Source organism: Rhipicephalus microplus, unplaced genomic scaffold (genome assembly GCF_043290135.1).
Source record: "Rhipicephalus microplus isolate Deutch F79 unplaced genomic scaffold, USDA_Rmic scaffold_15, whole genome shotgun sequence".
NCBI classification, from domain to species: Eukaryota; Metazoa; Arthropoda; class Arachnida; order Ixodida; family Ixodidae; genus Rhipicephalus; species Rhipicephalus microplus.
This window is the reverse complement of record NW_027464588.1, coordinates 13,409,333-13,422,409: the sequence shown is the minus strand read 5'-3', so window position 1 is coordinate 13,422,409 and position 13,077 is coordinate 13,409,333. Positions and strand designations below refer to the sequence as shown.

Genomic DNA, 13,077 nt, shown 5'->3' with positions numbered 1-13,077 from the left:
CTAAAGCGAAGACTGGGCAGCCATCTGGTGTCCTCTATTTACTCCTTGTTTCCAGCGCTAAAATATAGCTGTGGAACGGGCAAACAAACGGATATACTACCCATGCCTCGATGTTCTCTTAGGCACAGAGCGTGAAATGTAAATATTCAAGCCGACGGAGAAAGTCTTACATTGGCACGTCGATAGAATAAATCGTCACTACATTTGCCGGTTCACTGCCTGGGGGAGTCTATTTTCAACATTTTTGGGACGATCCTGTTTATTCTTCCACTAGATGGTAGTTTTGGCATAAATTTCGACGGGGGCAAAATGTGGATCCGTATGCGAGGCTATTCTACCACTCCTTGTCCAATGTGGGCCTCCTAGTAGAAACGAAATATATATAGAAAAGACTGACCATGTGATCGCGTACACAGGATAAACTGTCCATTGAGTTAACCAAGGTTTAAGTAGGCATAAAATACTGCCCGTTAGCAAGCCACTCGAAGAAACAACACATAAATAAAGCCTACTAAAACACCCTTCTAGAAAGTGTACAAAATAATCATGAATGATCTTTGTTTTTAGCTTCTGGCACGCATAAACAGGAATGAAACCTTATGGCGTGAAAACGAAAGGTAATGTTCGAACACGTCATAGTCTCTAAACGTCTGCATTGATGAAAATCTCATTGAAAGGGCATATTTTTGTGTATACTTTTGATAGAAATTTTTAAATAATTCGGACCCTTTGAGACAAGAAAAGAAGCAGCTATAACGTCTTCTATTTAGCCACCTATGACATTTTCAGTTGGAGCTTCGTATTTTGGTAGTCAAATGCACTTTTTATTAAAGGATTTGACGTTGGAGTTGTTAAGGTGTCAATTGTTTGGACTTTTGCATTGCGTTACTTTGAATTTTGAGGCGTGAACAACAGTGTCTTGCTATGGATATTTTGCTAAATATGCACCGATGAGATACAACGTTATGGTATGTTTATTCATGTGTCGTCTGTTTTAAATACATTCATATCCTCATTTTCCGCCGAAAATCTGAAAGATATGTGGTTCCTTGCTTTGCCATGTACGGTTGGGGCATTGCACCCGTAACCCACTGATGCTTCTTGATTGAATTTATATGCCAGTGCGTGCAATACCATTAGCTTTTATGTAGTCTGCCACGTTTCTCACTTGAATGTAGGTTGATAGTTGAAAAATTCGTAAACAGGGTTTGTGCGCTCGTGTGGACGTTTCGGCAAGTTGCCATATTTCCTCAAGGCTTGAAGAACATTAAGGAACACAAGCCTACTTGTCGAAACGATGGAACGAGCACACAACCCCCTGTTGACGCATTCGCTTTATCCACTACATAATATTCACGAGAAATCAGCTTGGCCTGCTTCGAGCTTTGTACAACGCAATGAAATGCACGATGGCCCTTCAGCTAATACAATTAGCGGCTTTTTTGAGGTCGTTGAGTGAATTACCCCAATAATGGCACATACACATGTGGAATAATTTACTTAAATTCGAACTTATAAACAACAAGACTAGAAGATACAAGTTGCACAAGTTCATCGGAAAGCACAAAACTAGCTCACAAATCAATAACTGAAAGTTTACATTATTTTACAGGTACTCATCTGTAACCAGATGGAATCTGCAACTTTAGCAAAGCAATAGCTTAACTTAAAAAAAAACTTCAAGCGGTATTCTGACTACTTCACGTTTTCATTACTAAAAAACAGCTCGAGGAGGTGCAGACACTGGTATGTATTATGCGTAACAGATGTACCGGTTTAGCCTGACACCTCACATAAGACAAAAACCTGTCCAACATTTATGTCTATATATTGTAAAATGCACTAGATGTTTTTATTGCACTAACTGTTCTGCTTACAATAAAATGAATAGGGCCTCGGAGAATACATAATGCAAGAAAAACATCCAAAAATTGTTTCCTTTTTTTCTTTGAGTTTTGCATTGCCCTGTTAATATATATGATGCGATAGCCTACTTTATTAGCATCTTATGCAGTCGAGTTTTTATTCCAAGCAAAATATGTGCATAATTTGTTGTTAAACCAACTATTTGCGGACTCCTTCCTTCTCTTTTCTGGTCAAAAGAACTTCAATGTTCTTCGGTTCACATCCACCCAGGTGGTCTTGTGGTTATGGTGTTCGAGTGCTGACGCGAAGATTGGGAGATGAAACGCAAGCAATGGCGACCGCGTTTAGATGAGAGCGGAGTGGTAGAGGTCTTTGTACTTCAAGACATTTGCATGGTAAAGCATTCAAGATGGACAAAATTCCTAGAGTTTCGTCGCTATGGTGATCTTGATAATAGGGAATTTTAAAATAGCGCACTGCGAGCCCTTACGATGCGGTCGCTGCCACTGCGCAAGCGTCGTAACGCGAGTCGGCGTCCGCGTTTCCGGACGCAGAAAATTTGAAATTGCGTGCTGCGATCGCGGCCCGTATGTGGCCCGCTAGCGCTGTTTTCGAGGCTACGGTATCACAGCGATCGTGCATTGCGGTTTGCAGCAGAGCAGACGCTATTCTAAAACTCGCATGGCACCCGCTACGTCAGCAACGCCCGCAGCGCTTGCAAACGGTATTCCAAAACACCCTAACGACAATGTGATCTTGGAACATAAAGCCCTAACAATTATTATGATTTTTTGTGCACAGGTGTCGTGTACGACCATGCTGGCTCATCTGAAGAAGAGAAGCTCCTGTGGCAGATGCTCGACCAAGTCAACCTGAACGCCAGCGACGATGGAGAGAAGCTAACGTCAGTGGCTGGTAACACAGGCACCCAGGAGTTGGCCAACTCTTCTAGCAGAGCACCACACCTCAGCCTGGCCATTGAGAGACTCGATCCGGAAGACACCTTCCAATCGGCAAAGAAAGGTGAATGCTCGTAGCATCACTAAGTTTACTGCAATAATAGGCGCAATAGCCTGCCACTACTTTTACCATAAATTGCATGTGTAAATTTCAAAAGAGGCGTGTCAAATAAACCAAAAGCCAAGAGTGAAGGAAGTCAAAGCATTTGCAGATATCGTGGAAATTTTCACAGCGCCACGGGTTAGATACGGACACAGAAGGAATACAGCGCTGAAAGGAGCTCCGTTTACTAGAAACATGCTGCATCAGAATCGCGAGTTGGGCGAGTTGGTGGATGGTCATCCATGATAATCTACGATGAACATCCAAATATTCCGCAATGACCATCCACGAACTCGCCCAACTCGCGATTCGGCTTCAGCATGTTTCTAGTAAACGGAGCTCCTTTCAGCGCTGCGTACCTTCTCTGTCCGTATATAACCCGTTGCGCTGAAAAGCATTCCACGATGAACATCTATTACCTCACCCAACTCGCGATTCTGCATTCGCATATACGTTGTCTATGTGCGATACATTTGACTAAGACGGAATGAACACTACCTTTGTACGCACATTTCATTCCTGCTCGTCAATATCTGCATGCCACGTGATTCATCGATTGCCCGCGTCCATTTATACACACTCGTGGCTGTTATCTTATAGTATGCCCCATGTAAGGAGCGTTGTAGGGCTTACCATTTGGAAATACAAGTTACTGTGGTGCTATAACTAGCACACATCTTGCTTGTAGTTACAAATTTGACAAAAGATACGTGTGTGTTTGTCTGTAACAAACCTTCGAAGTGCAAATAAATTTTAGTGCACATAACATAAATGTTTCGCACGAGTAAGCACATTTGCAAGCTTTCCGGCTGTGATCGAAAGAAATGTCGTAAGGGTTGATTTAAAAACCTAAATTTTTAAGACATTGGCCACAGTCTTAGTGCGTGAAAAGAAGGCCTGATAAGAAAACCACTTCGTTTGTTATTCTGATATAATTAGGAAGAAACACTTTGAGTTTGTCGTCTCCGCCTACTCTCATTGTATGAACTCCGTGACCCAAATTAGTATTGTTTTATTTTTTTTCCAGTTGGCGTCAATAGCAGTGTTGCGGGCAAACATTCTTTTATTGCAATGATGAGCGAAGTTCACCCGACTCAATCAGAAAAAATGCAAGAAATTCAAGTGCTTTTGGGTGCCATGGGACATAACGTGATGCATTATCAATGAAAGTAAAGAATAGTTCAACTTAATTTTTACTTCAATATATACGTTCATAGAATGACATAATATTATAGAGGTGTTAGTTCAAGTTGCATGGTCTAGGATGTTTTATCTTTGTAAACGTTTAGCTATATTTAGAGGGCATGATTAAAGGGCTCGTCAACAGTTGCAAGTTCAGAGGTGAAAACATAGTGTCTTTCTCAACTTGACTCCTTTTTCCACAAGCGCTACCTCCTTTCGCCACTCATTTCTGATGAAACACGTGGAATGTTGGCACTAGGTGTTTAGCCAGTTATGATTTCGCGCATTTCGACCACACGCTGCTCCTTGTGCTTGCGCAGTCGCAAACTCAGAACATGAAGTGAAATGAGTTCATCGCGCGTGATAGTCACGCAATAAAAGGAAGAACGAGCATGTGACTACTTTGCAAAGCATTGTATGACACAATTCACAGCAGATTTATCACCTATATTGAACAATTGAGAGCTTATTTCACCCTGATGCCACATGATCAAACTGCAAAGACCGCGAACTGTGCCGCGAAAAAGGGAAATTACGGGAGATAATAAGATGGTTTACTGTTCTTTAGGAGGCTGTTTAGGAGTTCTCTAATATAGTCTCGGTACAAAAATAGCAGTATATCTGACTGCATATATAAAATGTTCTCTGTATTGACGCCTAAAGTTTTTCGTGCACTTATTATGGCGACAGAAGTAAAACAAGCGTAAGCGTTACAGTGTAGATAATCTTCTTCGCTTGGGCATACTAATATTTGTAATCATCGTCATCGTGTTGTCTCACCATGTGTTCGGTGTTTGGCTCGTGCGCCTGTGCTGCAATCACAACAATCGTTTTGTCATACCTGGCGTCGTCTCGCAAGTGACGGAGGTGCTGAGATGGTAAATAGGGGCAGTAAATTCGAAATGGCGAAAATTGTCTCTGATGTGAGGTGTCGCTTCAGGATCTAGAAAGCAGCCTCACGAATCAAATTATTCTTGTGGTTTACGGAAATAATTTTCTATACTAATGAAAAGGAAGCTCCCAGCCAGTCGAATCGATTTAAACATGTGTATCGTATACAGCCATTAACTCTTTCGGAGAGCTTAAGCATAAAGGTAACTATTATTTAGGAGAGCTTAAGGTAAAGCAAGCTAATAAGTTAATGTTGATTGTTAAAATGGCAATCTATAAACCTGGTAGTGCTACTTTCGTGCCAAGAAAGGCCCTATTTTGAAATAAAATCATATTTTAGTGTTATGCATCGGGTTCGTGCCCTTCAAACTACCCACCTAAAGAAGCGATCGAGTGGACCGTCTTACGTCACTGTCGCCGTGCACAACGTTGCTCGGCTTTTCTGCGCTAGAATAGCAGACTGAAAGAAGCGGAAGCCACAGCAGCAACAACGCCCATTGATCAATTTCCTGCCATTGGCATCGAGATTGCAGGCGCATTTCTTATAACTGAGTCCCGCTAGATGGCACCGCTTGTCCGGTGTAACCCCACGAAAATTCAATTTTGGAACCACTCGCGACATCACCCGTGGTAACGTCCGGCGGTTCTTTTTTGCATGAATCAAACAGAAACGAACAAGCAACAATTCAAATGCGAAGCATTTCTTAGCGAACTTCAACGACTTTGTGCGTATCTATCTATCTATCTATCTATCTATCTATCTATCTATCTATCTATCTATCTATCTATCTATCTATCTATCTATCTATCTATCTATCTATCTATCTATCTATCTATCTATCTATCTGTCTGTCTATCTGTCTGTCTGTCTGTCTGTCTGTCTGTCTGTCTATCTATCTATCTATCTATCTGTCTGTCTGTCTATGACATTTAGCTCTCCTGTCCGTTTGGATATTGAGATTAATACCAAAATTGGTAGGGCATAACATGACGATACAAAGTATAAGTGACTAGTTATAACATAAAATTCAGGACAAGTTTGTCATGAATGTCATGATTTGCATGTCATGGTCTTGCTGCTCCTGCGGTGCTTTTGTTCACATGACACATCACAAAGTTTGTATCGTAAAAAATATCTGCATGGAGAACACGAGTGACACGCCTTCACGTTGAAATTGTGACATGAGTGTTGTGTAAGAACATGCATGACTACATTCCACACTCATGATGCGCTCGCGGTCCTTTCCATGGCTTCAATTACACCGAATTTGGCATTGCGGGAAGTGAATGGATGTCGAAGGTATAAAACTGACGCAAACATGGTAATCATGACATCTGCGTCATTGAAGAGCATGACTAGATACCACGCTCATAATGCGCTCGTGGCTATTTCCCCAGCTTCCCATACACCAAAGTTGGTATTACACGACATGAATGGATGATAAATAATTACGACTAGTGTGGAAATGATATAGAATACATGCGCGTCATGTAAGAACATGACCACATGCCACTCTCATAAAGCGCTTGCGGTAGTTTTGCTACTTAACATGCACGAAATTCGGTATACGTGAATTGAATGGATGATGAAGGTATGCGACTGGTGCAAATATGGAAATCATGGCATGCATGTCATTAAAGTGCATGACTACATACCACTCTCAGGATGCGCTCGCGACCGTTCGGCTAGCTTCACATGTACTAAATTTAGTCTTACGTGATGCTAATGGACGATGACGTTAGATGACCCGCCCAAACATGGTAATCATGACATACATATTATGTACACTATGGCTACCTGCTGCCCTCTTAGCGCGCTCGCGGTCATATTGCTAGCTTCACATATGCCAAACTTGGTATACGTAACGTGAATGGACGATTAAAAAAGAATGCCAGGCGCAGAGATGATAATCATGGCATGAAAGTTAGGAATATGGCATAACTTACGTCCGCCTCGTAACATTGTGCTGATTTTAAAGTGGCATATCAACCTTCCCGATTTGTTTTTCGTAAATCATCGATTTGCACTGTACGTGGGATTTGCAAATTTTTTATAGGATGATGTGCCCATTTTCCGGCCTTGTTTTCTTGACGGAAATATGTCACCGGGGTGTTGGTGGACCCGGCAAACACTTTTATTGTAAAAAAAAAGTTTTGATTGTTGCAACTTGTGAAAGTCCTTAACATCAGCTTTATTAAATATCTTTTCTTGCAGTACCTGTCATAATTGCGCCACTATCGCTATAAAAGAAATCACTGCTTCTCTTGCGCCGCACGTTCTACGATGTACACAGCTGGTCCTAGTGTGGTGTGCACCGGACGTGGTTAAATTCAAGAGAATATAAAAAAAGGCAACATCTAAGGGAAGTAAATTGCACTTTAACGACCAATGCTGACGCCTGCGTTTGCGAATGCGATACATATGAGCTAGGCCTAGTAATTGAGACCTGATCCACGACAGGGCGTCTGCACTTCTATTTCTCCTCAGTTTACCTTCATAATTTTTGCGAAACCGGAGGCCGTATAATCCTATTATCGGTTTCTCTGATATAGGCGGTCTTTCGCTGTTACCTTCTTAAAATTAACTACAGTGTTTACTTCGGAATCATAAAGGAGCTTTAATATGGCCACGCTATTCGTGACGGTGCTGAGATATTTTGTTTAGATGGCTATTATTAATACAACTGCGCTTCTTCGAAGTTCACCAGAACAAACGATGGGATGAAAGAACTATGGGAACAAGTCCAATTTTTCTTGTTTTTTTTGTACTGTCTATTATTGTGCTGATGAACTTCCTAAATTTGCAGCAACTTGCCGAGGCAAAATTATTTTTAAGCAAATACAAGCAGCGCATCTTACAGCCTCTTGCGCCCCGTATTAAGGTATATTTTAGAATTCGAAAAGATATTCCTGGCTTCTGGTTCAAATATATGAAAAACTGTCACAGTGTGGTCAAACTTTCAGTAGGGAAAAACAGGTTCTTCTTCTGAGCATTCCACAAGTGTATTAGAAAAAAAGGTTCACTCATAGTATGCTAGTTGAATTAGTAATTCGTGTAACACAGATACAGATACATACATTGTCGTGATTTGTTTGTTCTTGCATTCGAATGAATCACAAACATTGTCATGTTCAAACTTTTCAATTATTGCCATACACAAAAAATAGAAGGTAAATGCTACTGATAGAAAAGTTTCCAAAGAAGACCTTACAAAAAGCGGCTCGTGAGCTGCTAATTAAGCTTAGCATCATATGTTTGAGGAGTGAACCCTTCCGGTGGAACAAGAACTAAAGCGGATATGACTCTATATTTGGCAAAAGTGAACAAGGGTTTATTGACGCCTGCGCGAAATTTGATGTAGAATAGCTTTGATGTGCCCCCTAATGGCAAATGACTCGCAATGAGACAATTTTTTCAAGACTGAGCTCAAGTGAATGCCAGGTAAACTGGCATTCTTTGAAGCTTAAACGAATGAGCCGTCTAATGCCAGCTCGGTGTGGTTAGGGGTACAATCTCGTAAGACTACACTCGTCAACACCTCCATAGCCGTGTACGACATATTAACCTGAGTTCAGGAATGTCCTATACGGCTATTGCATGCTGTCAATTTTGTTCATTTCGTTGTCTCGAGGCAGTGTGCAGACTCCTGGAGAAAGGTGTTGTCGCAGTGCTGGGACCACGGAAGTCAAAAGCGGCGTCGCTGGTCGGCAGCGCTTGCGCTGGACAGCATGTGCCACACATCATCTTGTCTCGGGAATTTCAGCCCAATGCCGGCGTCAACGCGGCGTCGGTGTCTGTTAGCATGGCACCTCCTCACAGCGAGTTGGACAAAGCGCTCCAAGATTTGGTGAAAGCTCAACGTTGGAAGAGTTTCACGATTGTCTACGAAAAGCCAGAGGGTGAGTGCAGAGTCGAATAATTTTTCGTTTCTTTCTGTTGGCGAATACTCATTGGCAGCCTGCCCACGTGCTTCCGTGAAATCTCAGTATTTTTCAACACTTCCAGATCACCATGAGCAAATATGCTGCCATATATGCATACCGGTACAAGGTCCACAATAAAGGGCATCATTTTTTTAAATGAAACAAGCTAATGTACGCTAGCAATCTGGGCACTCGATTTTCTTGAATATGGTTCGTCGGTCTCACATCGGCAAAACGCAGTTCTGTATTTCACTGTATATATCAGCTCGCTCATGCATTCACCTTAATTTGCTCTTATGTAACCGGATAAATGACTATCAACATGTGCGACGAGACACTACCAGTCGGGAAAATAGGTATTGCACTCCGTCTGAGCAGCTGAATTGCTTGTCCACGAAGGCTCATTTTCACTCACTGTTGCCAATGATTATAAAGAAGGGTTGAAACATGTCGCTTTCACACACTAGTTCCAAAAGACGAAAAGAGTTTCTGGCACAGAACGTTTCAGAAGTCAGGTAAAATCTTAGTTATATCCTGGTAACTTAACGATTGTTGTGGTTTAACATCCCAAAAACATCATATCTTTATGAGAGACGCCGTTTAGTGGAGGGCTCCAGAAATGTAGACAACCAGAGGTTACCAACGTGTGCCTAAATCCAAGCACATGAGCCTAAAGCATTTTCGCCTCGATCTAAAATGCGGCTGCGGTGGTTGCGATTTGATCCCGTGAAGACAAGCAGCCGATCACCATGGCGGGTCGATATGCTGGCTACAATACACGCCAGCAAGCAGCAAAGCCAGTCAAATTATGATCGTTTCAAGTCAGTTCGTTGTCTAGCGAAAGCGGCCCTATTCTAAATGGTCTTCAAAATAGACGTGACGGCGCTTAACCGGGATTTGATGTGAAATAACGAACCGAGGTTAAGGATGTCTTATATATAGTTTAAATCAAGGAAAAGAAATGAACATGAGCCGGGTGCGTAGCACGTAGCAGGATAACCACTGGTAACTTTTTTCAACTCCACGTTCACCCAGTGCAGATTTCCCAGTGCAGACCATCCACAAGTGCGATGAGCGTGCATTTGCTCTTCTTTTAGATGCGGAAGCATCTTATACTCGCGCCTTGTAGTGCGCCGTCCGCGCCGTCAGCACCGCTTCTCGAACATTCGACAGCTGACGCGCGCGCATGCGCCGTCGCGCCGTCGCCCACCATCTGTGCCGCGCGCGCTTCTCCTTCGAGAACATTCGACAGCTGACAGCGCATGCGCCGTCGCGCCGTCACCATCTGTGCCGCGCGCACGCTTCTCCTTTGAGAACATTCAACAGCTGACAGTGCATGCGCCGTCGCGCTGTATATATACTCAAGGTCGGCGCTCGCTCGCTCAGTTGCCGCTCGTCGGTTGGTTTGTACGGCGCGTCGACGTCCAAGGTCGCGGTGAAATGAATTCCAACGAATCCACAAACACAATGATCGACGTCCCTTCGACCAGCGCCGTCCTTTCGTATACGTGTGTACGTGTTCACTCATTTAACACCCCCTTCTACAACCACGTTAACCAATTTAGCCATCGACCCAAGTAAGTCGCAATTTAACACCCCATTTCACAACCACGTTAACCAATTTAGCCATCGACCCAAGTAAGTCGCACTTTAACACCCCGTTAACCAATTATATGCTCCGCATCCTCCTCAGTGTTCCCCCGAGGGAAGCTGCGGGCAATTTTTTTATACATGTGATTTCTTTTGAGCAGAGGCAGCGAATTCAAACTTGAAAGATTCGTAAGCAGTCGGACGCAATGGTTCATTGTTGGAAGAAGTATGCAACGAACGGGATGCGTATGGGCGATAACGTAGCCACGAGTACATTATATTCTAGGCAGTGTAGTGCCCGTCATCTAGTTGATGTTCTTCACCAAGTCCTGACACAGGGTAAAACAACAAAGTGTGATGGCTAGCATACACTGTTCATCATTCTTTTACGAAAGGTGCTCTATTAGAAAAATAATTGATTCATACAAATGATTGAGTGGTGGAACAAAAAACTTCCAGAATATTTCACTTTTCTATCAACTGTTAGCGCTGGGAAACGCGGGCTTATGATCATGCAACACGGTAATATCGAGCACAAGTCAACACAGGATCAACACAAGCAAATCAATTATGGAAAGTGAGTGAAATGAAAAGAACAATTGACATAGAGGCCGTGTGACCGAAGGACTAGGTATTTCACTTGAGTACTTCTACAAACAGCTTCGCTTCAGTTGTGCTAAGTTGCGAGGAATCATATCGTACAAAACATCTTCGACAAAGCGCGCATGCGTGTCAAATAGGTGGCCGTATGAAGCATTAGGTACTGCCATCGCAGTCATCTTCACACGCGCATCAGTCCCCGCCCAGTGTTGCTATGTGCACGTGATGTCCTTTTCTTTTTTTGTTTTTTTAATTTTCCTTTCCGTCAACACACAGTGCAGAACAATACCTACAAGCACCCGAGTTACAATACGGATGAGGGCACGAAAAACAGGAGCATTCTTACTGTTCGGGTTCCGAGCACTTCTGAGCACGCAGCGTGCGCATCATCCTGCTTCGTATAGTCACGATGGCAGGTCCGCTCGAGGCCTGAGAAAGAGCACGAAAGGAACGTGCTTCTGTTGCCATCACCAAGCATCGTTCACGTACTGCACCGTGGTGAACACAGTCTAGCTGCAAACACAACACACCCACATGACACCGCTGAAGGATGGTGGTATGGTGAATACAGTCTAGCTGCCAACACACACAAACACACACACACACACACACACACGCGCGCGCGCACACACACACACACACACACACACGCACGCACGCACACACACACGCACACGCACACGCATACGCGCACACACACACACACACACACACACACACACACACACACACACACACACACACACACACGACACCACTGAGCAATTGAGAAATGCTGGTCACAAGACAACAAAACGCAATAACTACGCCATGCAAGCTACGAAGTATCCCTGAGCGCATCGCCGCTGGCGTTATCTAACACTGCAGTTCTGTCACGCCGGCGCCGGCCCATGCCAGGCCAGGCCTACACTGCGACTCTCTTCTATTTCTTTATCGTTTTTTTTCGCCGTTACGCCCACTGCGCCCACTGCGCACGCGTTTAAAGGTTTCATTGCAGCGACGTAGCTCTTCAAACGTCTGTAGGCAGGACAACCGCTTAGCGCGGAAATTCGAGATGCTCCACGGATGTTGTTTTATGCCAGGGTCCACCGCGGCTCCGATGACGTATTTCCGTCACAGGTATGACGCCGTGAATTATAAACGAGTACTAACATATGAAAAAAACGAGTCACTGGGGAGCGTTGAACCAGTCACCTCAAGCTCTTAGCACGCCACGCTGAACACTAAGCCAGAGAGCAGCTTGTACAGGCTGAGCCATTTATATACATGATGTGCCGCTGGCGTTCATCAGAGTTCAGCAATTTCAACGCATTTTCGTCATCACTACCGAGATGGCACGATGGGCGCGCGTGGCCTCAAGGTCTTCGTGCCGAGCCACAATACGCGTCGCTGTGCATGTGCCTCCACATGGTGTGCATGGTGGCTCTAAAAGTTGGGTGGCTCAATCAAGCACGCACTTATTTTCGGTAATTTACCTCTTGTGCTCCCATCGCAAGTTTCCTTTAACGTTACGGTAGTTAAAAAGCACACAAATATCACTTCGCACGCTGCCGCAGCCGCGTTTAAGAAAGGAGCGTGCTGCTCACACACGAAGGAAAAATTGTGGCAGTTCACGCTCGTCCTCTGTATACGTGTGCGTTCAATTTGTTCGTATTTCTTTCTGTTTGAGCAGCGGAATTTAAGTTTCAAGCTATGACAGTCATAAGTCCATGCTCGCCCTCTGTATACATTTTTAGACGTAATTAAACCGGAAGACGTCTAGCACCACGGGACACCTTCATGTTCTCCCATACTAGAGTACCTCGTACTCCAAGTCGATAAACTTTTCTAAACACACCTCTGTATGCTCATTTCAGCCGCGCTTTCTGCTTGAGGTCCGGACTGCATGTTTCGAGCTGCTTGCCGTTCCTCGCTTAACACTTCAATTTCTCGCTTCAGCATTCATTCAACACTGTAGCATTC

At 43.7% G+C, this 13,077-nt stretch overlaps 1 protein-coding gene across 1 annotated transcript in view; it reads left to right on the top strand.

The window, feature by feature from the left end:
* Positions 1–13,077, top strand: part of LOC142784686 (glutamate receptor ionotropic, kainate 2-like) — a 91,693-nt gene that overhangs the window by 35,926 nt on the left and 42,690 nt on the right. The window contains exons 2-3 of the mRNA XM_075883166.1: positions 2,668–2,889; positions 8,638–8,901. Of these exons, the coding sequence (XP_075739281.1) occupies positions 2,668–2,889; positions 8,638–8,901 (486 nt within the window). The remainder of the gene's footprint in view (positions 1–2,667; positions 2,890–8,637; positions 8,902–13,077) is intronic.